Source organism: Candoia aspera, chromosome 4 (assembly GCF_035149785.1).
Source record: "Candoia aspera isolate rCanAsp1 chromosome 4, rCanAsp1.hap2, whole genome shotgun sequence".
Classification (NCBI taxonomy): Eukaryota; Metazoa; Chordata; class Lepidosauria; order Squamata; family Boidae; genus Candoia; species Candoia aspera.
Genome location: NC_086156.1, coordinates 1,327,590 through 1,351,617, shown reverse-complemented (window position 1 = coordinate 1,351,617; position 24,028 = coordinate 1,327,590). Strand labels below are relative to the sequence as shown.

Here is a 24,028-nt window from a genome sequence, read left to right as displayed (position 1 = left end):
GGGCAAGAACTGGGCCAAGAGGCTGCTACTTCCCCCCTTGGGAAGCCAAGAGGCGGGCAGGCAGGCTGGTGCAGACACTGAATCGCAGCAGCCAGGACCCACCTCTCACCGTCCCCCCCCCAATAGCCACTGAGATCCAGGGCGACGGGTGGATTAGTTCGGTCCTGGAGCTGAGCTGTTCAGCACCTTAGTGATGGAAGCCAAATTCGTTCCAAGCAGGGGTGGGGGCAGGAGGCGAGCTCAGGGTGCCTTAGTGATGATCGGCTCGGCTCCCTCCCTTGGGCAGCCTGGCCTCATCCCTTGAAAAGGCAACTCTCCCAAGGGAGCTTATTTTGCTGGACAGGTTGCAAAAGGGACCGGGCATGGATCCCCAAGAGCCTCCCCGCACCGTGCTGAAAGCCGGGTGGTCGGCTTGCAACGGAGGCAATGGTGACTGGCTTGAGATGCCCTGGCGGGGCATGAAATAAATGTCCGTTTGCAGGGGGAGGCGGGGGTAAAGCCCACTCATTTCCCCCTCATGCAGCCTGATGACAAAGAGCACCAGAAGAACGCTGGACCCCCCTCCCCCCTCCCCCGTGTTCTCCGAGGGCCCCCCGGGCCCCCTTTGCAACACTGGGCCCAACCCACTGCACACCCTTCTGTACGGGCCCTGCTGCGCAGCGCGAACAGGAGCGTTTCAGCCACACGGCCAACCCTCAGCCTGAACCAAGCTTGCAAACGTCTTCGTCTCCCGACAAACACACCAAAGACGCACCTCGTTGCTTAAAAAAACCCACATTTTATTTTTTTTATTTTTTCACAAAATCGAGAAGTTGTGCTGCAGGAACAAACGTCTCCCCCCCTCCCAGATACAGGACCTGACTGGAGAGAAACGCCAGACAAAAGACATCTCCTGTTTCTCATGTGTACAGAAACACAATTGTGTTAATAATTCATCACACATACACTGCAGGATCCAGTCAATAGTAGAGTAAAAAAAAAAGAGAGAGAGAGAAAGTTCTCCATTTAGAGCCTTTACAATCAAAGATCTTCCTAAAAAGAGCCTGAGGTGGTCAGTCTAAAAGGACCATGTTCAGAATTGCAATCCCGTGGTGCTCCAAAGGCAATGAGGGTGGGGGGTGGGGGGGAGGGCTTCCCTTCCAAATGGGCATTTGGGGAGAGGACCAGGCATTCACCGACAAGGGGCAGAAGCGTGCCACCCCCTCCTGGCTGCCCTCAGCAACAGGACCAAGGCTCAGCAGAGAGGCCCAACCACTGCCTTCCTTGCTCCTGGAGGGGCAAGGCTGATTCTGGCGCACCCCCCCAGCTCTGAAGAGGAGGGAGAAAAACTGAGCCTTCTTCTGGGACAGCCTTTGCTCCTGCGGGTGGGAAAACTCCCTCTCAAACACGGTGTGCTCGGGAGGACGCAAGGCTCCCATGAGTGCAGGGGCAGGGCCGGTGTGGCATCCTGGATCGGCATCCCGGTCCCTCTGGCAAGGCCGGCGCAGCTGAAGCCGAGGCCAGGAAGAAAGCGGGGGCTGCTGGGGCCGGGCTGGATGCAAGGCTGGCGGGCACCCCTTCTCACTGCTGAGCCCAGGTAAGTCCCGCAGCGGGTCGAAGGGAAGGAAGCAGGGGCTCGGGGGCAAAAGGGCGGGGGGCTCCTGAGGAAGACGGGGAGGAGGGCGGTTTCCCAACCCCACGGAGCTCCCCAGCGTCCTTGCTTCTTGCCCCCCCAGTTCAGCTGTTTGTAAGAGGTAGTTCTGAGTGCCACACCTGGCCCTGCTTTGCGATGACGATGGTGTGAACGAGGAGGCTGAGCGGCTGGCCTGCAGGGGAGGAAGCCACGGAAAGGCGGTGATGGGGGAAGGGAAGGAGATGGATGTCCCCCTTGACTGCTGCACTGACATTTTTCAGAAAAAAAAAGTGGGGGGCAGAATGGGTGTGCTCCCCTAGCCCACTGAGAAGGTGTGAAGGAGTAAGGAGCGTGCTCTGGAGAGCTCAGGCCAACTGGCTCGGCTCCCGAAGGAGAGGTCGGTCTTCGCTCTCCAAAAGTTTCCAGGCAGCTCCGGGGCTTGGCCACCCTTCCGGAGAATGGTCCCTTGGTCAGCTTTAGCCCCAACTCTTAAGCCATGGGGGAACCCTCCTCCCTTCCTTTCTCCCCTCCTGTTCACGTGACAGAGCCGGGCCCTCTTGGTGCTCGGTCCGACCCACAGACCCGGCCCCCAACCCACGGCAGACCCCCATTTATGTTCAGCTCTTTCGGTGAAGCTGGCAGCCCTCGGGGGCCAGGAGCACGAAGCGCCAAGATGAAGCGGGGTGGCCCCAGGCCGGGAAGCGAAGCCCGAAGGGTCCCCAAGGCTGCGGGAGCTGTGGGCCGGGCCGTGCACAGAGGGAAGAGGGGTCGGGAAAGCAAGGAGCAGAGCACAGAGGAAGGGGGGTTTTGGTTGCTACTGTCACAGCTTGAGAAGCTCCTGGCTGGCGACCCTCTCAGGGGGCTGTGGAGGCCGGGAGAGCTCCCGCAGGAGGTGGCGGCGTGGCCCTGTCGGCCGGAGGCGGCGGCTGCTGAGGCGGCGGGGGATCTGCGGAGGAGACACGAAGAAGAGAGGATTAAGGCGGTTGGCTGGGAGGAGGGATCCGGCATCGGTCCTCTTCCTTCAGGAGCCCGAGAGAACTCCCGGCACCCGGGATGGCAGGAGCAGCGCTCCAGTGCTGCCAGGCTGGGCCGGATGTCTAAACTCTTCGCTTCGCCCAGGTGGGAGACGGGGGGGGGGGGGGGGGCTCTTTCTTGCTGGACTCGGTCAACACGAGTGTTTGGCCCCCCAAACGGTTCACCCGTTTCAGGAGAGAAGCACTTCCAAGACTTCCTGGCCGCCCCCTGCACAGACACAGGTTCGTCAGGACAGTCGCCCCTGGAGGGCCAGGAACGCACAAGAATTTAGAACCCCCAGCAACGCCCACAAAAATGGAGTTGGCGGCTTGGGGGCTGCACATTAGGAAGCCGGGTGAACTCTCTGCCACCGGCCTGAGATCTGTAAGCGGCCTGCCCCGGTTAAAAGCCAGGCGTGGGCCCTGCCCCTGGGAGGACACAGAGAGCAGCTGGGCCGCAAGCGTCCTTTGGGTTTCATGCAGAGCGGTAGAGCCAGATCCAGACTTGTTTTTCCACTGAGGATGAGGGTCCACCTGCAACAGTTGGCTCTTAGGGAAGGCTTGACCCCCCCCCAAATCGGGCTTTCCACCAGTCCACAAAGGTCTCACACACCGAAATCTTAAAGAAAAAGGGGAAGCAAACCAGCCATAATTGACAGCTGCGGTGCTGATGGAGTGGAGAGAAGAGGTTTTAAAGCAGTGTTTCTCAACCTTGGCCGCTTTAAGATGTGTGGACTTCAACTCCCAGAAATCCCTAGCCAGCATGGGTGGACTTCAACTCCCAGAATTCTGGGAGAATTCCTGAATTCATGCTGGCTGGGGAATTCTGGGAGTTGAAGTCCTCACATATTAAAGCGGCCACGGTTGAAAAACTGCTTTTAAAGGATGGGATTTTCCCAGAATTTTCAGGGCCGAAGGTTAGATTTTGAGCCTTCAGGAAACAGTTTTGACAAGGAGGAGCCTTCAGGATTTTCCTACTCAAAGTAATAACATAAAAGGCCCCTCCCATCACATCTTATTAAGACAGAAAACAGGTAGAAATTGAAAAAGCTAGAAAGCCTATAAAAAGAAGTTTTTTAAAAAGTCTACAGAATATATTCTGGAAAGCTTAAAAAAAAGAGACCGCAAACCCTTCCCACGCAAAAGACAACCGGCCTGAGGATTTCTCCTCTTGATCCAATCGGACAATGGGAGTTTTCTTCCTAAGGGTGCTGACCACACGGAAAAGCCGCCCTCTGAACCCCTGGGAGGAAAGGAACGTGCAAGGAAAGAGACGGGGCCCAACGGGAAGACTTACACAAGCCGTTTGGAGACGCCAGTGGCCCCCGGGGCCCCACGATGTTTCCTGCCATGGGTGCTGCCCCAGAGGGAGGGACACCGGTGCTCCCAGCTGACTGGGCATTGGTGGTTCCAGCTGGCATTATCCGGCCTGGCAGGGCCTGTCCAGGCATCATGGAGCCCTGCCCTAGGATTGGACCTGTGGGTGGGAAAGACGGCAGTTAAGGCACGTCGGAGGAAGGCTACGATGGAGCGCTCTGGGGGAGCTGTGGCACTCGGAGGCCACCCCCAGGCCCCCGGCCCACAGCTCCTATTGTGGCCCCTGCCGGACGAGGCCTTTGAAGAGGACTGCAAGACAACCCGGGAAGAGGGAAACCCCAAGGCGCACGCACCAGGCGTGGAGAATACTGCACTCCTGACATGCCCAAGCATGATGCACAGATCTGTCCAGCACCCCCTGCACTGGCTGGATGGCGTAAGCCCCCGAAAGCCCAACCGCGTCGTCTTCCTCTCGTTTGGAACGGCGGGTCGGCCGGATCATCGGCTGGTTTGGGCAGCCAGGAAGAGCTTTTCCAAAACCCTGGACGGAGCTGTTTGGCAATCCAAACACTCCCCAGTAGAGAGACCGGCCACCCCCCGCATTTGCCCCACAAGCTGTTTCTGGACTGAGGCCAGTGCTGCTTGAGGGCAGGCAGAGGAGATGTCTTGTGGGCACCGTCCCCGGAACAACCGGGCCAAGCCGTTCACTGGGGGCAGGAGGCTACAGTCCTGCCACAAAACCTCTTTTCTCAGATGGGATGGGAAGGGCTCTGTGGTCCTGGGGTTACGACAACGGGGACTGTTGGGATTGCCGTTGGTAAGCGATGTAGTCACGGGACGTCGTGCTTTACAACCACACTGCTTAGTGGTGGCAATCCTGGTCCCAACTGCTGTTGTAACCCAAAGTCTACCTGAATTTGTGTTTGTTTTTAACTGTTGCTTTAATTGGCTGTTCATTTGGTTGCTTACTGTACACCGCCCAGAGTCACGGTTGTGAGATGGGCAGCTATATAAATCTGACAGAGAGATGGATGGATGGTTGGATAGATAAATAAAGGGAAGGGCAGCCTGAATTCCCTAAAGACCAGGGTTAGGAAACGGGAGGACACGGGGATTCCCAAACAGCGAACCACACAAGCTGTTGGTCTCACGGAGACCTGTGTCTGGGAAGCAGGTTCTGCACTTAGGCAGGAAAAAACAGGCATGCCCGGGCACGGGATAGGTGGCACCTGGCTAAGCAAGTGTTTTTGCAAGGAAGATCGGGGGGCCTTGGCAGACCACAGATGAAGGGTGAGCCAGCAGTGTGCCGCAACTGCCAAAAAAGCCAACGAAGCTTCAGGCTGCATCCACAGAGGTACAGTGTCAAAATCAGAGGAGGCGATGGTCCCGCTCTTGGCTGCACTGGTCAGACCACACCTGGAACACTGGGTCCAGTTCTGGCCCCCACAATACAAAAAGGCTGCTGGGACACTGGAAAGAGCGCAGAGAAGAGCAACAAAGATGGTGAGGGGCCTGGAGGCTACGTGCCACGAAGACATATTAAAGGAACGTGGTCCATTTAGCTTAAAGAAGAGAAAGCTAGCAGTCTTCGGATGCATGAAGGGATGTCCCAGGGAGTAGATTTCTTCTCCCTGGCACCCTGAGGCAAGGCAAGAACCAGCAGGTGGAAGTTTAACAGTGAGAGATCTAAAGTTGAATTAAGGAGGAATTTCCTGACTGTGAGAGCTGTTAAGCAGGGGGACTGCCTGCCTTCAGAATCATGGAGGCTCCATCGCTGGAGGTTTCCAGGAAAAGACTGGATAGCCATTTGTCCATTCCTGCACTGGGCAGGGGGGTTGGACTAGAAGACCTCCAAGGTCCCTTCCAACTTTATGATTCTATGAATGAATCAGGACCAAGGGCCACCTCCTTGGAGCCTCTGACCATGCTCTCCAGGAATCACGAGGGTTATGATCCAACCTATTGAGGGACGTCTGCCGCCCAGTGAAAAGCAGGCAGACGCATGGCCCGCTGCTCCCAATTCTAGTAAACAAATAACTGCAGCTCACGTTCAGCTCTGGATTTGTCAAAGGGGACCCTTATCACAAGCAGCTCTTCTGGGTGTGCCTGAGTCACGCGGCCTCTCCAGCCGAGGAGACCTATTTCAAATCCGCTAAGTCTTCCTAAGACAATCAAAAATACATTACCCGCTAGCTAAGTAGATGAGGTGAATGGTGCACACCAAGCTAAGTCACTGACTGCCAATTCCAGCACTCACAGCCTGTTAGTGGGACAGTTTTATTAGTATCCCATTAGCATTGAGACTATTTATTTTCCTCATTAAAAAAAGAAAAAGAAAAAAGTATTCAGAGTCATAAACATTGGCTCGTATCTAATAGATGCATCAGCAAAAATTCCATCACAACTGACTTTCCTCTGTCCAAATCTGGTTGGGATTGCCTGAAGGTGTCTGTAAACTACCCCAGATCCTGTGAACTTGGAAAGACCATGAAAGCAGCAAATAATCTGGGAGCTGGCGTATTCAAATTCAGCACTGGCTGAGCAACTTGGTAAGAGACACCCAGGGCCGCAATTGGGGGGGGGGGCAAGCGGGGCATGTGCCCCAGGCGCTGCACTGGGGGGGGCACGCCAAAATGAGTGCTGGGGGGGCGCCAAAATGGGCGTGGAATCCATGTTTGCCCGGGTGACACAGACCCTAGTTGCGGGCCTGAGAGCCCCTCAAGCTCTGAAGCCTTTCCTCCTTTAAAAAGCCTCAGCCCCACCTCCACAATACCCGTAGGACATTCGTGTGCCCCTAAAGCTGGGTTTCTCAACCTCAGGGGCTTTCAGGTGTGTGGACTTCAATTCTCAGAATTCCCCAGCCAGGCCTGCTACCTGATTTCTTACATCCTGTTTTGCGGGAAGGACTAAGAGGGTGGGCTGACCGATAGGGGAGTGGGTGGGGGAGAGGGATACAGAAGGGAGAACAGTCTTCGTGTGATCAGGCAAGAAGGGCAGCGAATCTCCTGGAAGCCAGTGCCCCTGTGACGTGTCTGACCCAGGCAAATCTCGCCGGTGGTCCTAGCAGCACCCTGATCCCAGTGACAGGGTGAAAAGTGACAGGACTCTCACCCACCTTCTCTGAAAACGCCCTTGTGCTAGGAGAGCACTAGCAACCTGGGCACGACTCCCAAGCCCCCGACACATTCAACAGCCTGTCACCCAATTAAGTGTGTCGCCAAACACTGCTGAGGAACGGTACGGAAAGCACCCTTTCTACCAGGCGCTTGCGACGCAGTCCCGTCGATGCAATTCGCTGGCTGTCCAGGGCTACTTAACCCCAGGAGTTCTCAGACGCATTGCCTTATACATTTGTTCAATCAATCAATCAGTCAATCAATGTCCTGAAGAAGAGACAGATCTTACGCTCGCCGAAGAGGCTACACGGTTTGTGAATTACACTCTCCTCCCACTCCAGAATTCCGGCTCTACGCTCACATCCCAAGGCTGCCAAGTGCCAGCCATCATTCTGCACGATTGATTCCAGAACCACAAGGTGGGCTCCTGGGGGACAGACACGAGCTCTGCCTTAGACCGATGCGTACTCGGAGGTAACCGTGAAATTCATTCTCAGGCTGCTCGGCCCTCGGGCGCTCAAAAGCAAAGTTCTCACGCGAGCGGCTGCAAAGTGGACCGAGTGCTGTTGACCAAGCCTGGGCAAATGTTCTCAGAAAGCGTTTTCAGCTGCAGCCGTACCCACGCAGTCTCCAGCAAGCCGGCCCCGAGGGGCAGCTGTGACATTTCCATCACTTTCAAAACAGCTGCAGCCAGCCGGTAACCAGGCAGAGTTGAGTCTCTTCCTAAAGAGTGAGGGTACAAAGGCCCTCAGCCCTCCTGAGCCTCCGACTAGGTGACTGAGGAGCACGTGGGAGCAGGTGAGAATCCAAGCCAGCCAAATTATTGTGTACTGGCCTTTGTGGGACAGTCTCTCCTTGTTTATTTTTTATTCAATTTATATAGCCGCCCATCTCAAACCAGTGACTCTAGGTGGCTAACAATCATAAAAGCAGTACCAAACCAAACCAAACCAACTCTCTTGGTTTGGGAGAGATACTAAAGAGATACTAAATTCTGTTGGTGTCAGCACAACCATGAAACGGGGCCCTTCACACACTCAGGGCCCAGGCCCGGGCACACAGCCAGGTCTTCAAGGCCTTCCGAAAAGCCAGAAGGGCCGGGGCCATCCTGATCTCAGGAGGGAGGATGTTCCAGAGGGCAGGCGCTACGGCAGAAAAGCAGCTCTCCTGGCCCCTGCCAGCCGACATTCCTTGGCTGACGGGACCCGGAGCGTGCCCCTCCTGCCGGAGCAGATATACTTCATGTACCTGGGGGGAATCTTCCCCACGAGGGGCCACCTGATCTTGAGGGCTGCCAATACAGACCAGGCCCAGGGAATGAATCTCTGTGAATGGGCCTCTGTGAAGCGTCAGCTGCTAGTTCGAGAAGAAAAGCTCCGATCGGTGGGATCCACGTTACTTCTGCAGAGCGGAAGTGGCACCCGCAGTCTCTCTCCGGCCTTCTCCTGGCTTGGAAACGTGGTCAGTGGGACAGCCCCATTTCCTTCATTCAAGGAGAGACTGAGGTGCCATCTATGGAAGCTTTAGAGATTGGCCACCCCTATATATCAGGGCAGGAAGTGCTAGCTAAGACAGACATGGGAGCAGAGGGGCTCTTCCTGGGCCCACAGGACAAATCAGACAACATCGTCTAAAGGAAAAAAAGGATGGATGTTCTGACAATTCTCATAAAAGGAATAATGAAAAAAAGAACACTATTCCCTGCATCTTCATGAAGTCCTACCTCCAGCTGCTGGAGCTCTATAACTTGAATGAACAAGGTAATGAACCTTTAAAATTCCGTTTGGTTTTACTGTACGCTGCCCAGAGTCAGTCTGGAGTTGGGTAGTGCCCAAATTAACTGAATTAAATAATAAAGAATTGCCTCCTTTCACCCTCTTATTCCCTCTTTCTACCACAAAAAGCAAAAAGTCCTGACTTTGCTCCCATCTGGGTGTGTCTCCTTTCAACTTCAGTATGGTGGTACACAGAGGCCAAATGCCAAAACAGTTATCCTCATTCCAATATTTCTGGTCCTGACTGTAAATAATTATAGAAGATTGCCTCCTTTCACCCTCTTATTCCCTCTTTCTGCCACAAAAAGCAAGAGGTCATCTCTGCAGATCAAGTGTGCGCTTGGAAACCCAGTACACTCAACAATGACATTCCTTCCTTTCTAATGTCCTGCAAGCCACACCAGATCAGAAGCCTGCCTGTTATGACTGAGATTTGTCCAGTCCTCCAGGAGAATCAAGATGTAAGAGCAGCCTTCTCCAATTCTTTGCTGCATAGCTAGTGGCTACAGGAACGGTAGGTGAATGTATCTGGAAGGCACTAGGATGCAGAAGGCTGCCAGCGTAAGCGATAAAGGATGGCCCCGGCCCTTCTGGCTTTTCGGAAGGCCTTGAAGACCAGGCTGTGTGCCCGGGCCTGGGGCCCTGAGTGTGCAAAGGGCCCCGTTTCACGGTTGTGCTAACACCAATGTTTTTAAAGATCTCTTGGCTGTATTTATATTTGTATTTAATTTTTTATATCATTTTTATTGTCTGTTTTTATTATTGTAAGCTGCCCAGAGTCACTGGTCTGAGATGGGCGGCTATATAAATTGAACAAACAAACAAGGGACTGAGAAGGGTGGAACAATTTACTAATTCACACTAAATTGGGGTTTGGGGGAAGATGGCTACACAGCTGACCCCCGGAGTATTCCCTATGCCCAGGTCAGTTTTCTGTGCAGCTTTAGAACCAAAGTAACAAGGCATTACTGCGACCAGAAGAAGGAACAGTCAGTCGTGCTCTGCTACTTCTAGTCAGAAAAACCAAAAGGCAAGAGATCTGTGCGCTAACTGGGAGTTAGCCACTGCGTTCATACAGCATGGTAAGCCCAGAATGGTTTCAACCCTCTTCACAGCAGCCTGGATTATAATAACCTTAAGCCACAAATCATAACTCCCAGACTGCAATGGCTGGGTTTATTCCCCATGCTAAATCTAAGCCAATATACCATGCTGTGGTTTAGCATGGCGCTGAGGTCTTAACTAGTCCCACTGCTTAATGGGAAGGGCAGCAGGACGTCACTGCCGGGAAGCCAGGAAACGACTGTACGGCTGGGCCCCGGTGGAGACCCAAGGGCCCTTCTCGCCCTTATCCTACCTCCTGTTCGTATTTTGGAAGAGGAATGCCCAGATCATATTCAGGTCCTTGGACGTGCATGGCTAAAGTGGGCAGGATCCAAACTATTTCAACTCATGATTCAATCAACAGAATTATCAGTGAGGAATGAATTATCTCGAGTGCCAAGAGATTTGCTCCAGGTAATTCAGCACATTGTACCCTGTAACGTCCATTGTCCTGGCTGATGCCAGATTACTGAATTGCCCATAGGCCTGATCCTGAGTTCAAAATATAAATAAAAAAAACAGTATGAGGAACAGTAATGCACTGGGAACAACAAATGAAGTCCTAGACAACTCAAATCATAGATTCAGTATGTCAAATAATTCTGATCTGAAACGGCACTCTGTCTTGAGAAGCATTTGATTGGGATTGATGATTTGATTCATAAAAGGGTACTTTGGGCTCAAAAGCATCAACTTGGATGAACGGATGACTCAACTGAATCCCTTTTAAATCCAATTTTTGCACTTACAGATTTTGAAATATGCACTATTATCCAGCCCTTTTCTCTCAGTGAATCTGCTTTTTGCCAGGACATTTCCAAAATGCTGTCAGCAATCAGAGAGAAGAGGAATTTATTTTTCGCTCCCCTATTTTACATGGTGTGTTGTACAAAATATTGGACTGGAGACTGCTATTTAAAAGCATTTTGCTGTCCTTTCTATCTCGGGGGGAGAAAGGAAACGGGGGGTGGGAACCCCTTAGCTGAGAAGAGAGAGATGTTTTATATTTCTCTGACAACCATTCCTGTTTTCAGCTACCAAAGTCCAAACCTCTGTCACAGCAGCCGAGGAAATGGCTTCCCACCAGCATTATTCCTGCAGCAGAGATGGGGTGATCAGTTAAGGCAAGAGAGGCTGGCAGGCAATTCTCCAATCACAGCAGCCTTCAACCTGACAAATCACACAGCAGAGACCATTTGGGGGAAAAAATGCATCGAAAAACCCGGATGACGCATTTGGGCATTCCAATCAGCAGGATGGGGGAAAAAAAGACTGCTCTAAGGGAGAAGCAGAAGAATATAGGCTTGAAATTCAGAGAGGCGAAAGCAGAAAAAACAGTGAAGCGTGACCTACATACAGGAAGGGAATGCTGAAAGGAAAACACACACACACACACAAATGGCAGCTGTCTGGGGGGGAGTGGAATGGCTCATTACACAAGAGGTGGCCGACTGAGGGGCCCCCAGCCAGCTGTTAGCACGCTCCTTCGGTCGGCCTCTGAAGACACAGCGAGGCATTCCTGCGGACTGTGCCTGACCCCCGGCAGGTTTCGAGGGCCGGGGGGGAGGCCTGTGTGGATGGACCTCTGGGGGCCTCCCGACACATTTACGGACTGCTCCTCCTTGTTAACAGATCCTGATTAGATCTGGCTAAGCAGAAGAGGCCAGTCCGGTCTAGCGAGCACCCCCCTCTGCATTTCAACGCGATGCTTGTGCGGCTGGTCTTTCTAAAACGTTTCCACGCTGCGGCTGCAGGTCTAATTCTGGACAGTGAAGTATCGAGCCAACTTCAGTGACAGCTTCATGCCTCCTTCATCCGTGCTGTGCCTCTGATGTGATCTCACTCCCGTGTGCCACTTAAAGCCCGAGGAAGAGGGAGGGCGGGCCTGGTGTTTTGAGGGCAAAGGAAAGGTGGAATATCCATCTAGCAGCTGAAGCAAAGTAAGAGCAGAATCTGAACTTGTGGACACACTTCCTGGTTGCCTGCTTTGCCCACCCCCCTTTGGATCCTTCGTAAAGACACCCGGCTGCATATTCCAGGGTGCCAAGGAAGTTTTTTCAAGCACGAAGGCAACGTTTCTGCCTGGCCAAGGCGTGTGTGAGAATTAGGCAGGGAAGGGCAGTGCCGGGGGATGCCCCTGCCCTCCTCGGGAATGGGCTGCAGGGAGAAGCGTCCAGCAGTCCAGCTGCAGGAGCCTCCCCAAGACCTCAGAGCCAGACCCTGAATAACCCAGCAGACACTTGCTGACCCCTGAGCCTCAGGCTTCTGGTTCTGCAAGGTGACCCCATGGCCTTCCGTTCCACTCCGCTCCAAGTGGACATCAAGCTCCGGGATGGAGAAGCTTCAGGGCAGGCAACGTCGTTTCGCCAGACTGAGGATGCCGGGCTCTGCTGGCCACCTCAAGGACCTCTGGCCCCTGAATAAAATATCCACGCCACAGAGAGTGTCCACAGGAAGGCCGGGGGATGAGAAGCAGCTCCGTTGGCCTCTGACCCTGAGACCTCCTCTGGTAGTTGCAAGCCTGGACTGAAAGCGATTTTTCTGGGTTTTCTAGCTGTCTCCAGGCACCGTGTCTGGGGCTCCCTTTCCCGTTTCCACGACATCCTCCCGGCCTCTGCAGGCTGAAAAGCGCAGCTTCTCGCCTCTCACCTGGAGGCCAGTCAGCCCTGCGGGGAAGATCCTGGGCCAGAGGCAGGCAGGCAGGCAGACTTCCCACACCCCCAGGGGGGCGCTGAGGGGCACCAACCGGCTCTCCCCCCTCTTCTCCGAGCAAGGCAATCCAACTCAGGGCAGATCCCGAGCGCCTCAAAACTGCAGCCGTACAGTCGCTAGTCACTAGTTCCGTTGCGGAAATCCAGCCATTGGCCACTGCTGCCAGCAACCTCTTTGCAGCCGACCGGATGATGGACAGGCTCGTCCGCCCCTGCTGCCCAAAGCGGGCCCCGAGAAGCTGAAGGCAAGAGCCGAGGCCGGGTGTGATGAAACAAGGCGAGGCGCGGAAGGGAAATGCAAGCCAGCGACGCATGGAGTGGAAGGGGCTGGTCCATCTGCAGCACCAGCGCAACGCTTCCCGAGGATGTGGAGCAGCCTCACCTTTGGCGGGCAAGCCACAGAGCCCTGCGTGGCGCTTCACGCAAGAGGCGTTCTGCAGCGCCATGGGGGCATCAGAGCAGCCATGCCCGAGCGGAAGGCCTGTTAAGCTCAGGATTTGGAGGCCCCCGAAACTCACCAGGGGACGTTTCCATTTGCACAAATCAGCTAATTAAACTCAGAACGAGGGACTGTCTGGGCATCACGTCTGACTAAGGAACAAACAGAAGTGGGCTTTCTCGTCAACTTCTTCCATCTGTCGCCGGCCCAGAGGTATCCCGCTCCCTTCCTGGCAGAAACGCCCAGCAGACTGGACGGCTGCAAACACGCGTGTTCTCAAAACAGAACGATGCCCAACGGGCCGTGGCGCTGGTCCCCAAACGTCCAAAGGAGCCTTAAAAGCCCCTGGAATGTTTCTGCCCAGAGTCCACCCACAAAGGAGCGGAGCTGCGCTTTGGAATGCCCTCCCAGCGGGAAAATCACTGGTGCTAATGCTGCCCGGGGTTAAAACCTTTTGAACGGCAGGGGGATTTTAAATGCCTTTTTTTGTTTTAAAAGCCTTTGTTGCACATCTATACATGTTAAAAATAAACTTTCAGGAAGAGTTCGTAGCAAGCTTTTATGCTGAGATCCCACCAGGGCCTGAAAGCCCTTGCTCTAATGAAAGCTGAGGAAGAGGAGGATGGTCAGCAGACTTGGCCAGAAAGCACCAATCACAACCAACCGTTTGTCCTGCACTTGCAACACACACAAAGCTCTCTGCCACCGGTGCCATTCATTCTCTCGATACTGCTGAGAGAATGGCACCCTTCCCACTGCTCGTTTGGAGAATCACGGACTATGCCAAGCCTGTGCCACGCATTCAGGGAGAAGGTGCTACATATTCACAGGGCACGTCGCTTTTCGTGGGCTTGGCCCGAGGACTCAGGCTGGACGGACCCACAGACGACGGGGGTAGCGGAGTCAAGGAGGCTGAGCAAATCCAATCCACCCACCTCAACCACTCACGCCTCCCGACCTCATGAAAGCAAAGGCCCAGCAGGAGCCAGGGGGTGGGGAGCAGAAGGGCCTGAGCACAGAGGAGGAGACCTCTGTTCACCCCCCAAGAAGGGCATTCTCTTGGTAACAGTTGCCCCTTCTGCTGTGACCTGCCCCCTGCACTGCCCTATGTGGAACAGCGCCCCCCATCCACACCCTCACCCCACAGCCGTTGCTCCTCACTTCGCCAGATAAAACTAAACGATTCCAGACCGAACCCTGTACTTCAAGTACCCAAAAAACAGTCCCCCCCATTTAGTCATCTTCTTCCTGGACAGCAAGCCGCTTTAGTAATCTCAAGAGACTGGCTGCCTCCTGCCAAAAGAGCACCCCTCGTTTCAGCCCAAAGAAGACACGCCACCTTGAACGTCTGCAGCAGGAAAACTATTTTACATGTTGCGCATCCGGCAATGCCAGAACAGAGCCCGCCCGCCGGGTTTGATCATCACGAGAGCACCCACTGGGAGCCCCCAGTTCAGAGGGGCAGGAAGGGGGGGGGGGATGAGGCAGCGGGTCTTCTCAAGTGCAGCACCCACTTTACAGGAGTCCCATGTGCAGCCCACCCTCCTGGCTTTTCATAAGCAAACGAAGAACTTCTCACTCCATTGAGCCTGATGAATGGGGGGGGGGCATGAATAGGGATTTGTTTTCTTTTTCATGGCTTCCGTAGGAATCTTACTGCGTTTGTTGTTCTGTTTTAACTGCATTGTTACTGTTCTATTGTTCTCTGCCCAGGGGAGGCAAAAAAATGGGGTAAAAATCAGTAAAATAAGTATCAGCATCAAGATCCAGTAGTGGTGAGGCTGAGCAGAGGAGTGGGAATGACCTGTGGAAGCGACTCGTGACCCCCTGCTGGCTTCCCCACCGACTCTGTGGAAGCTGGCAGGAAGGGCCACAAACAGCGATCGCTGCAGGACGCTGCAACCGCTGCGATTGCGAGCCACTTGCCAAGAGCCTGAACTGCAATCACGTGACCGTGGGGATGCCACAACAGCCGCAACTTCGAGGGACTGGTCGTCAGCCCCTCTTGTTCAGCACCATTGTAACTCTGAACCGTCACTGAACAAGTGGTCATAACCCGAGGGCTGCTGGCACAGGCTGACACTGCTCCTTCAGTGGGAACCGCCAAACGGTTTTCAGAGAATGGAAGACTGGATGGAAGACGATGAGATCTTCACCGTCAAAGGATGCTTTCAACCAGCCTCATCCAACCTGAGATCCTTCAGAAATATCGGCTCTGCCCAACCCCATGAGGACTGCTGGGAAGATCCGCTTTAAATCTCAGGCCCAGGTAGCTCGGGGCCTTGGAAGGGGGAACGTGCTCTGACCCACCAGCTGGCTTCTGGAAGCACCCGGATTTCCGCTTAAGACACACGACGTTAGATTTGCGGCCCCTGGCAGTGCTTCAACCCAACTCCCGGTCAGTTACTTTGGTCTCCTTCAAATCCATCCAGCGATGTAGGCCATACATTCTAGAGCAGCGTTTCTCAATCCTGGCAACTTTAAGTCGTGTGGACTTCAATTCCCCAGCCAGCCTTGCTGTGCTTGCTGGCTGGGGAATTCTGGGAGTTGAAGCCCACATGCTTTAAAGTTGCCAGGGTTGAGAAACGCTGCTCTAGAGTAAAACTGCAAGCAGTAAACAGGTGCAATCCGAGGACCCGCTTTGCTTCCTTCCTTCCGTCCGCCGCCCCAAGCACAGGCCCAACCTCACCCTGCTGGAACCCGCTTCGACGTTCAAGGGCGGCCGGCAGCTCTTACCTGGCTGAGGGGGGTGAGGCGGGGGCATCTGGTGATGCATCATGGGATACGGGGGAGGTTGCTGGTGAGATGTCAAGCCGGGGTGATTGGCTGTCCCGAGGGGGTTCATGCCCGGGCCGCTGGGATGCTGGTGCGACTGCTGGGCATTCTGGCTCTGCTGCTGCTGCTGCTGCTGCTGTTCCAGCTGCTGGCGGGCTCGTAATTCGGCGTACTTCAGCTGCTCCATGTGGAAGTTCTGACGCTCCGTCAGCAGCTGTTGCCGTTGCTGCTCCAGCTAGCCAGAGGGAAAGGGGAATCGCGCGATAAACTTATCAGCAGTTAAAACCGAATCATAAAACCCCAGCATATCTCCCGGGCATCGCTTGACATTCACTTAAATAAATTCAGGCTGTATCAATATCCAGGGCTGAAAGATGAAACAGGGAGCTCCAACACCATTCCCTGGGAAAAAGACCAGGACTTCTTGCCAGCAAACTTTGCTTATCCAAGCAAAGATTAACACCAGACAAACAATAAAACAACGCCTAATCAAGGAACTACCAAGGAGAGAACCAGCACCCCTCCAACCCTGGCAGGGCAAGTGACGGTAGATAAACAGGGAGCAAACCCCACTCCCTTCTTGCACTGAAGATGTTGCCTGGTCGGGGAACGAGACGTCTGCAAGCCAACGACCTGGCTCAGAGAGCACCCAGGACGCCACAAAAATCCCAACCCCAGACGCCACTCGGGGGGGCAGATTTCTACCACATGCTAGACCAGGCTGGGTGGTTTGTGGGACTCCAGTCACTGTCTTCGCATGTTAGGGGATCCAGGGCATGCTAAGCCGCCACAGGGCTTCCTCCTCTGACAAGGACACTGTGATTCTGCTTTCTCACCCTGGGTTTGGGGTGAACCCAGTCAACGGTTGTGACGACTGACTGACTGACTGACTGACAGACAGACAGACAGACAGACAGACAGACAGACACTTTATTCTGGTCATTGACCAATAGTCAACGGTTTAAGAGACTCGGCATTTGCAATTAGGGGAAGCTACTTTGAAGCAGCCAAGTTTCCCGCTATACTAAAAATGCTATGTCCAAATAAGAATATCCAGATCTGGCCACAAAACAGGTGACTTTTACATCACAACAATAAAATAATTGTGTACGGCTTGCCCAGTTCCTGGTTTTAAGGATGATGGTGATGAACATTCGGCTTTTCAAAAATATAGTAAGTGTGTGCTAAGCAAATGAGCTGGAGTTAAGAACTAAAGTGGAAAGACAAGAATCCCCTGGGGTCCTGCCAACTTTCTTTCTGAATCTTAATGGAAACCGGGGTGGGGTGGGGGAATCAACGCAGAGTCAAAGGACTTAAAACATAGCACAAGCTCCTGAATTCTGGTCACGCATATCCAGGAGGTAAGAGTCACATCGGCTAGGGCTGAATCGGCTGTCACTGAAACAATGACCAATGGCATTTCTCCACTGGTCAAATTACAATTTGGATTGATAATCACTGAATGATTCTATTCACACCTCATACCCTTACTGCTCTAAATGAGTGTGCGTGCAATGCAAAATATTAACAAAGCACAGTGCAGATCTGCAGGGCACAAGGCACAGTTGTGATGCTACATGATCTGGAAAAAGGAAAAAGGAAGCCCACCCAGACTGCTGACAGCTATACATTAAGGCACCCAGACACCCTTTCGGTATTAACAAGGCTCTTATTCGTACAGTCTTGACCTGAGCACAGTTAGATCTCGGTGTGCTAAAAAAGCTTCAGTTTATACATTAGATAGTGTTAAGTATAAAACTTTCCCTTTCCTCTGTTCCTCTCTTCCTCCCCACTAAGAGGGAGGAAACCACTGATGATAGCTCGAAAGGGTTCAGGCGGCAACTGCTCACGCCCAAGAAAAGGAGAAAACCATCTTTTGGCAGCAAGAAGCGTTTTCTTACAAGCCCCTCTCAGGGAAAGTTTTTTCCTTCCTGAAGGGCAAGGAATCAATGTCCGCGCGTGGGGCGAGAACAGCTGCTGCAAGAGAGCAGTTTTCTCAGCGCTGGGGGAATCGGGGGAGAAGCTGCCTTCGCCCTTAGCAACCCTCCTTCCCTGCTCTGCCAACTGGCAAAGAGGGAGGGCTGCCCGAGCGCTGCCGGGGATGGGCAGAGGCGGCAGCAGGAAAGCTATTCTAGGGGAGGGACAAGGGGAAAACCCTGCCAACAGAGGCCACACTCTGCCCCGAAACCCGGCAATTTCATTCGGTTTACCTGCAGGGGAGCAGGGCCCTACAACCCGCGAGGGATCAAGGGTCAGAGACCCCACGCCTAAGCCAAGCCCTCCAAGGAGGGGCCCCGACGGCAGAGAAGCACGCTGCGCCCTCGCGGGTCTGGCTCACCGCGGCAGGTGAGACGCTTCCCGGCCTGGGGCAAGGCGGCTGACCACCTGACCACGGGGGTGCCCAGGAGGGTCGGCTGATGTGGCAGGCACAGACCCGCTCACCAGCCCCGACCAGGGAAAGAATGAGCCCCGAGCCCATGGCCCGGCTGAAGGTCAGCGCCCTCCATCTGGAAGAGCACCTTCCCAACCCCGTCCCCACCCCTTTAGCGTGACCGGAAGCAAGGGGGCATCTCTTTGCACGGCCAAGCCGAGTCACGCAAGGCAGCACGGTCCGCCTGCCTGGGCGGGAGGGCCGGGCTGGGTGCTGGGCGAGCCTGCCTCCGCGTCCCCCGTCTTGGGAGGACCAGCTGAGGGGGGCTCCCCCGGGACAGCTGCCGTTGCAGAGAAGGAACAGGCAGGTGCGCGCGAGCGAGAGCTGCTGCGGAGAAGCCTGACGCAGCGGCACCGGCCCCTCGCTCGTGTCGGACACGCTTTTTCCCAACGTTCGAGGCACACGCACCGATCGCTTTGTCTAGACTGTGGCGAAAGGCGAAGTGCTGAAAGAGCGGGACTGGGGAAGCTCGGAGCCCGTGGGGCAATCTGGGGCTGGTTGTGCTCTTTTGGTCTAGCCTTCTCTCACGGGTTTATTATTGTGGGGGCTCAAAGGAGCTCCCGGAGGAAAATCAAGCTATAAATGCAAGGGAAAACAAACAAACAAACAAACAAATTGGTGCATAAGATCACACCGAATCGCGACTGGTTTAAAGGCAACACTAAAGAGTAGCCTTGGGGGGAAAGTGAGAGCCCAAATCTCGACAGATCTCGGCCCGAGATGTCAGTGAACTGAACCCGCCCTCCATCTTACCGCCTCCTTCTCTCTATCCATGATGGTTTCCAGCTCTTCAAAATGGCGCAGTTTGATCTCCAGCTTCTTCATTTGTGTTTCCACTAGGAGGGCTACCAAAGACTTGATCTTCCTTTCCTCAACTGCCGCCAGATGCTAAGGAAAAACATACCCATTTTATCTGGATGCAGGGCCGGCAATTTGGTGCTCTGTAGTTCTGAACAGATTTTTCGTTTACTTAAAATATTTGTTTTCATTTTCCACCTTCTGATGATCATCTATTTCAGATTTCTGTAATCCTCACAGAACGCTCCTGGATTTGCTTTATACAGAATTGAAAGCATTAACAAAATCACGCTGAAGTTGCCGTGGAATGCATAAGAGGCAGATCTGAAGGCTCAGCGGTGCCTTATTTGGTGTTACCGACGGCCCTGCTGCAGAATCTGCCCGGCAACGGTTTGATGCTGAGGTTTCTTGGAGGGTCAATGAAGCCACCGCTATATCCTTCCCTGTCATTAGTTTGAAGTAATGATCTAGAAGCCGCTTAATAACTAAACCTGAAACTCTATTAGCTACCTTAAGACGGTGCTTATTATAACAAAGGGACATGTTAGATTTTCACTGTCGAGATAATTTCATTTATTCTAATGGCTCTGAAAACTGAGTTCTGGAAGCTAATGTGTCTGGGGGAGACCGCTCGAGATGATTTTGCCACCCACGTTGTGACTGGAACCGCCCTAGGGAGAAGGGATGTCAAGCTGATGTGACATTATTGGGGCATATCTGATCAACCCATGATTGCCTTGGATCCCAGAAACCAAAGCGAAGCCTGCAAGAGGAATTAGGATTTCCAGAGAATGCAGACAAAACAGGAGATGGATTGTTAGCACTTCTCCTCTGGCACATGGGAAGTCCTACACCTTCCTTCATAGCCACTCAGAGTGCCTGGGCTAGCAAGGGGTGCCAAATGACTGCCTGGGGTAGACCCTCCCTCTCCCCCCAGCAGTGTCTGTCTTCATCATGCAGTGAAATGGGGGCTTCGCTGGGGCATGAGGCCCAATCCAGCATCTGGTTTCTGTTTGCATTTTCACTCCCTGCCTCCATGAGGAGCAATGGGAAACCCTGTTTTTTGAACCTGATTGGCCCAGGATGCAAATTACTGAAGCAAATTCTGCTGTGACAGTCATCTGCGCTTCAATAAAAGCAGCCCTACAGAGTGGGAGCGCCTTCTTTTGCTCCTGATTTTTCCACCTGCAGCTTCATTTTTCTGCCGAAAAGAGAAACGCGCCACACGATCCTCGTGCGGAAACGACACCACGTGAAACTGCACCGCGACCACGGTTCCCAAGAGCAGAACCCAAGCAGCCAGCACTGGAAGTGGCAGGGATGTCCTTGGCAAACGGATTCTCTGCTCATTAGCGTAGAAACTGGAGAGCGGGGCAGGAGAAAAAGCGAGCGTTTGTGGCACGCAGTAAGCCCAGGAGGAAGGAGGAAGCCTTTCCCTCCATTTCTGCAAGCTCTACATAATGGGTTGCTTTCAGCCCCACAAACCCTCCCCCGCCCCAATTCAAGTTGGAACGCGTGAGCGCCCCTCCAAGCAAACGCCAGTGGGCCTGTGAGGGAAAAAAAGCTTGGCTCCGTTCTCGAGCCTTCAAAATGCCGAAAGGAACGGCCCATCAAGCCTACAGAAGAAGCTGGCAAACTTTCTGGGAGGGCCCTCTCTGTCAGCCCTTCAGGAAGCTTACAATAGCGGCCTTAAACGAGCAAGAAGGAAACAAATTTCATTTAGTGGCAACCTTCGCACAGCTGAAGCCGAGGAGCACAAACAGAGCATTTGAAGGCCTAAGAAACGGGGGAAAAAATCCCAGCACACCACCACAAAGGGACCATTTGAAAAGCACCGGAAATCGGATGCGGTGGAAATCTGTCCATGACGAACCTTGGCTTTGGTGGCGGCCGACGCAAGAGCAGCAGCTGCAGCCGTCGCAACGTTCCCTTCCGAGATCTCGTGCTCCGCTCTCCTCGTTCCAGCGCTGCCGTCCTTGTCTTTGCAAACATCAAAGTTCTCCTTGTTCTCTTCGGCCTCCTTCTCATCTGAACAAAGCACCCCGGTTAGCCTCACGTCACCTTTCCTTCCCACCGCCGTCCTGATCCCCCACCCCGACCCACTGGGCGGTCTGTAGCCACTGCAGAGGACCACCGGCTGCATTCCAGCGTTATCGGCCAGGGAGGCCCCCCGAGTTGACTCCTCTTTGCCTGCCCTCCCGTGGGACTCTCTCTACACTGGCCCAGAGCAGCATATCCATGCATGCCATCTATCCCCACCTCAGTCGGGGGGGGGGGGGGGGGAGAAGGTGCCCCCCCAATGTTCCTTTGGAGCTGAGAAAAGAAACCAGTCACGCGTCAGACTTCGCATCTGGCCCGGCAACCGATCGCCCCTCTCCAGAAACACAAGCCCTCCTTCAGTAATGTGTGAGCAGCAGCAGGTTCACTGACCCAGCATGGCTAGATTGGTTGCCTTATGGCAGGTGAGACACAAGTCCTGTCTCTGCAGAAGATCTGCCTGCTACAGAGCCCATAAATCAAGCCACGTGTGTGTGTGAGAGAGGGGGAGAGTGCACGCACACCCCAGGGTTGAAATCTTAAGTCTTTTCCTTCCGCTGTTTTGAAACACTGGATTTCTGACTGTTCTTTTCACTGCCTTGAGAACTGGATCTTCTGTATTTGCATTATAATTTTGTCTGGTCTGAGAATCAGTGGTTCCCACCTTGCCGCTTCAACTCTTAGGTCATTAAAGCTAAACCAGGCTGCAGGTTACAGCAGGGAATGATGGCGGTGAGCCGTAGATTTGCCCCATGCCCAGGAAGGAAACCCAGACAGTTTCCAGGGCACATTGCCTACATTTACCACCTTGAGCAAAGTTAGCAATGCTACCTCTGGCAAGCTTTCACTGCTCCACTTTCTTTTCACTATGCCAAGTTGATTAAATACGGCCAAGAGAACTGCTGTAAAGCTCAGACATGTAGCAGGAATGCATCTATGCCTGGAACATGTCAGGTGACACCAAAGACTTCCCCGTTTGTCCCTTCATTCTTTCAGATCAGGGCTGAACCAATGGCCTAGCCATAGAAAATAATACCCCCCGCCCCACATTTCAGCCTGGACCGTGTTTGCTCAGTATTAATTACCCAGAGTATACAACCAAGATGAAGAGAGTTTGTAAGTGAAGCATGAAAGGATTCCAGATCAAGATTTAGTGCCTGAGCCAGGGCTCGTGAGATGAAGGCAGAAAATTTACGGCTGTCTTCTAAAGCAGACTGTGCTAGGAAGAGGGAAATACATCTGTTACAGGCAAATTTATGGGGTGTTCCTGGAACAATAGGGAAAACCTCTGAAAGCCAAGGCACAGCTCCGTGCGTGTGTGAGTGTGCGTGCGTGCGTGTGTAACAGCAGTCCCCTACTGTGTTTGGAATCCTGAGGGACATCACCATCTTGCTCCTTTTCTGCAATTCTCTCCTCTTCTCCTTCCTGAAGCTTGTTTCCATCTATGTCATTCTCTCCTTTGCTTTCTACCTAGAATGGTAAGAACAGAGAGCAGCTGATTAATAGATCCAACAGTTCAAAAAGAAAAGGCTTAAGACAATCACAGCCTAACCACCAGCCGTTATCAAACAGCAGCCTAGATTAAGTGGGGAAAAAACCCTACTTCTAGAGGAGCGTTCTCTGGTACCCTGATGTAATGAAAGCATCTCTCCAGAACCTGGGCAGAGAACCTTCACTCAGCCACGAGGGGAACCCAGTGCTGTTTCTCCACTGCCAGGGTCCTGGGACTCCATCCTGCAGGTACGATTGCCCCTACATGCCCCAAACCATACTCTCTTTACTCTGGAGGGAAATGCACCTTACACTCCTCTTTTCAGCAGCAGATGTAAAGAATATACAACTAAGGTGTTATTTAAGCAGAAAACAATGTGGTTACCTAAACTTATTACAGGTAATCCTCACTTAACAACCATTTGTTTAATGACGGTTCAGACTTATGATGGTGCTGGAAAAAACCGACTTACAACTGGTTCTCATGCTTATGACCGTCACAGTGTCCCCCCAGTCACGTGATCGCGATTTGGGTGCTTGGCAGCTGGTCTGCATGTATGACCATCACAGCATCCTGTGGTCACGTGATCACCATTTTCAACCTTCCTGGCCAGCTTCTGGCAAGCAAAATCAATGGGCAACTGTGTGATCTGCTTAACGACCACGTGGTTCGCTTAATGCCCATGGTGATTTGCTTAACCACCACCATAAAAAAGGTTGTAAAATCAGGTTGGATTCACTTAATGACAGCTTCACTTAGCAACCAAAATGCCAGCCCCAATTGTAGTTGTTAAGTGAGGACTACCTGTACTTCAAATTCACTCAACCCTGCATGAGAAAAAGGAAGTGCATTGGACGTTGCCAGACCTTAACCCTTTCTGCCTGTGTTCCATCTGTGTCGGTGTCCATCTTCTCTTCTTCAGCTCCATCTGCAAGACAGAGCGTCAACGCTCAATACAAAGAAGATCTCATAGCAACCGGGGTGGATAACTGATCATCGTTGCCGCGCTGGATGGGTGCTGCGCTCACAGCTCAATCCTCGGTTGCTTCGGGTTAAACCAATCAGGAGTGCAGAGCAGATCGGTGGTAAAAGCTGCTCTGGACCCCAGTGTTTCACTTGTGCAACCGAGCACCACCGCAGCCGTTTCAAGGGCACGGAGGCAGCTCACCAGAAGCCCAGCGATGAGCAGTCTCCATCCTCTTGCAATGTTCGGGAGCAGGTGAACTTGGCAATTACCCTCTTCCCTTAATTTTCCCAGCAACTCACACCGGAGGATGCCCATAACCGTTACGTCTAACAGTCCGCTGACACTACGGTTACTGATAGGTGTCTGGATAATCCTGGCACAGGAGCAGTGGAAACACACACACACACACACACACCCTTGGCATTGGAGCTTTGCACAAAG

The 24,028-nt window shown here is 53.3% G+C and overlaps 1 protein-coding gene across 3 annotated transcripts in view; it reads right to left on the bottom strand.

Annotated features, from left to right (window-relative positions):
* Positions 1-757: 757 nt before the first annotated feature.
* SMARCC1 (SWI/SNF related, matrix associated, actin dependent regulator of chromatin subfamily c member 1) overlaps positions 758-24,028 on the bottom strand; it is an 84,291-nt gene continuing 61,020 nt past the window's right edge. For 2 of the 3 annotated variants that reach the window (XM_063303212.1, XM_063303214.1), the window contains 7 exons: positions 23,487-23,548; positions 22,487-22,598; positions 20,965-21,119; positions 19,047-19,181; positions 15,824-16,097; positions 3,923-4,102; positions 758-2,558 (listed from right to left, as the gene is read on the bottom strand). In XM_063303212.1, the coding sequence (XP_063159282.1) occupies positions 2,467-2,558; positions 3,923-4,102; positions 15,824-16,097; positions 19,047-19,181; positions 20,965-21,119; positions 22,487-22,598; positions 23,487-23,548 (1,010 nt within the window). In that variant the 3' untranslated portion in view covers positions 758-2,466. The remainder of the gene's footprint in view (positions 2,559-3,922; positions 4,103-15,823; positions 16,098-19,046; positions 19,182-20,964; positions 21,120-22,486; positions 22,599-23,486; positions 23,549-24,028) is intronic. The other variant, XM_063303213.1, reaches the window with a different exon arrangement.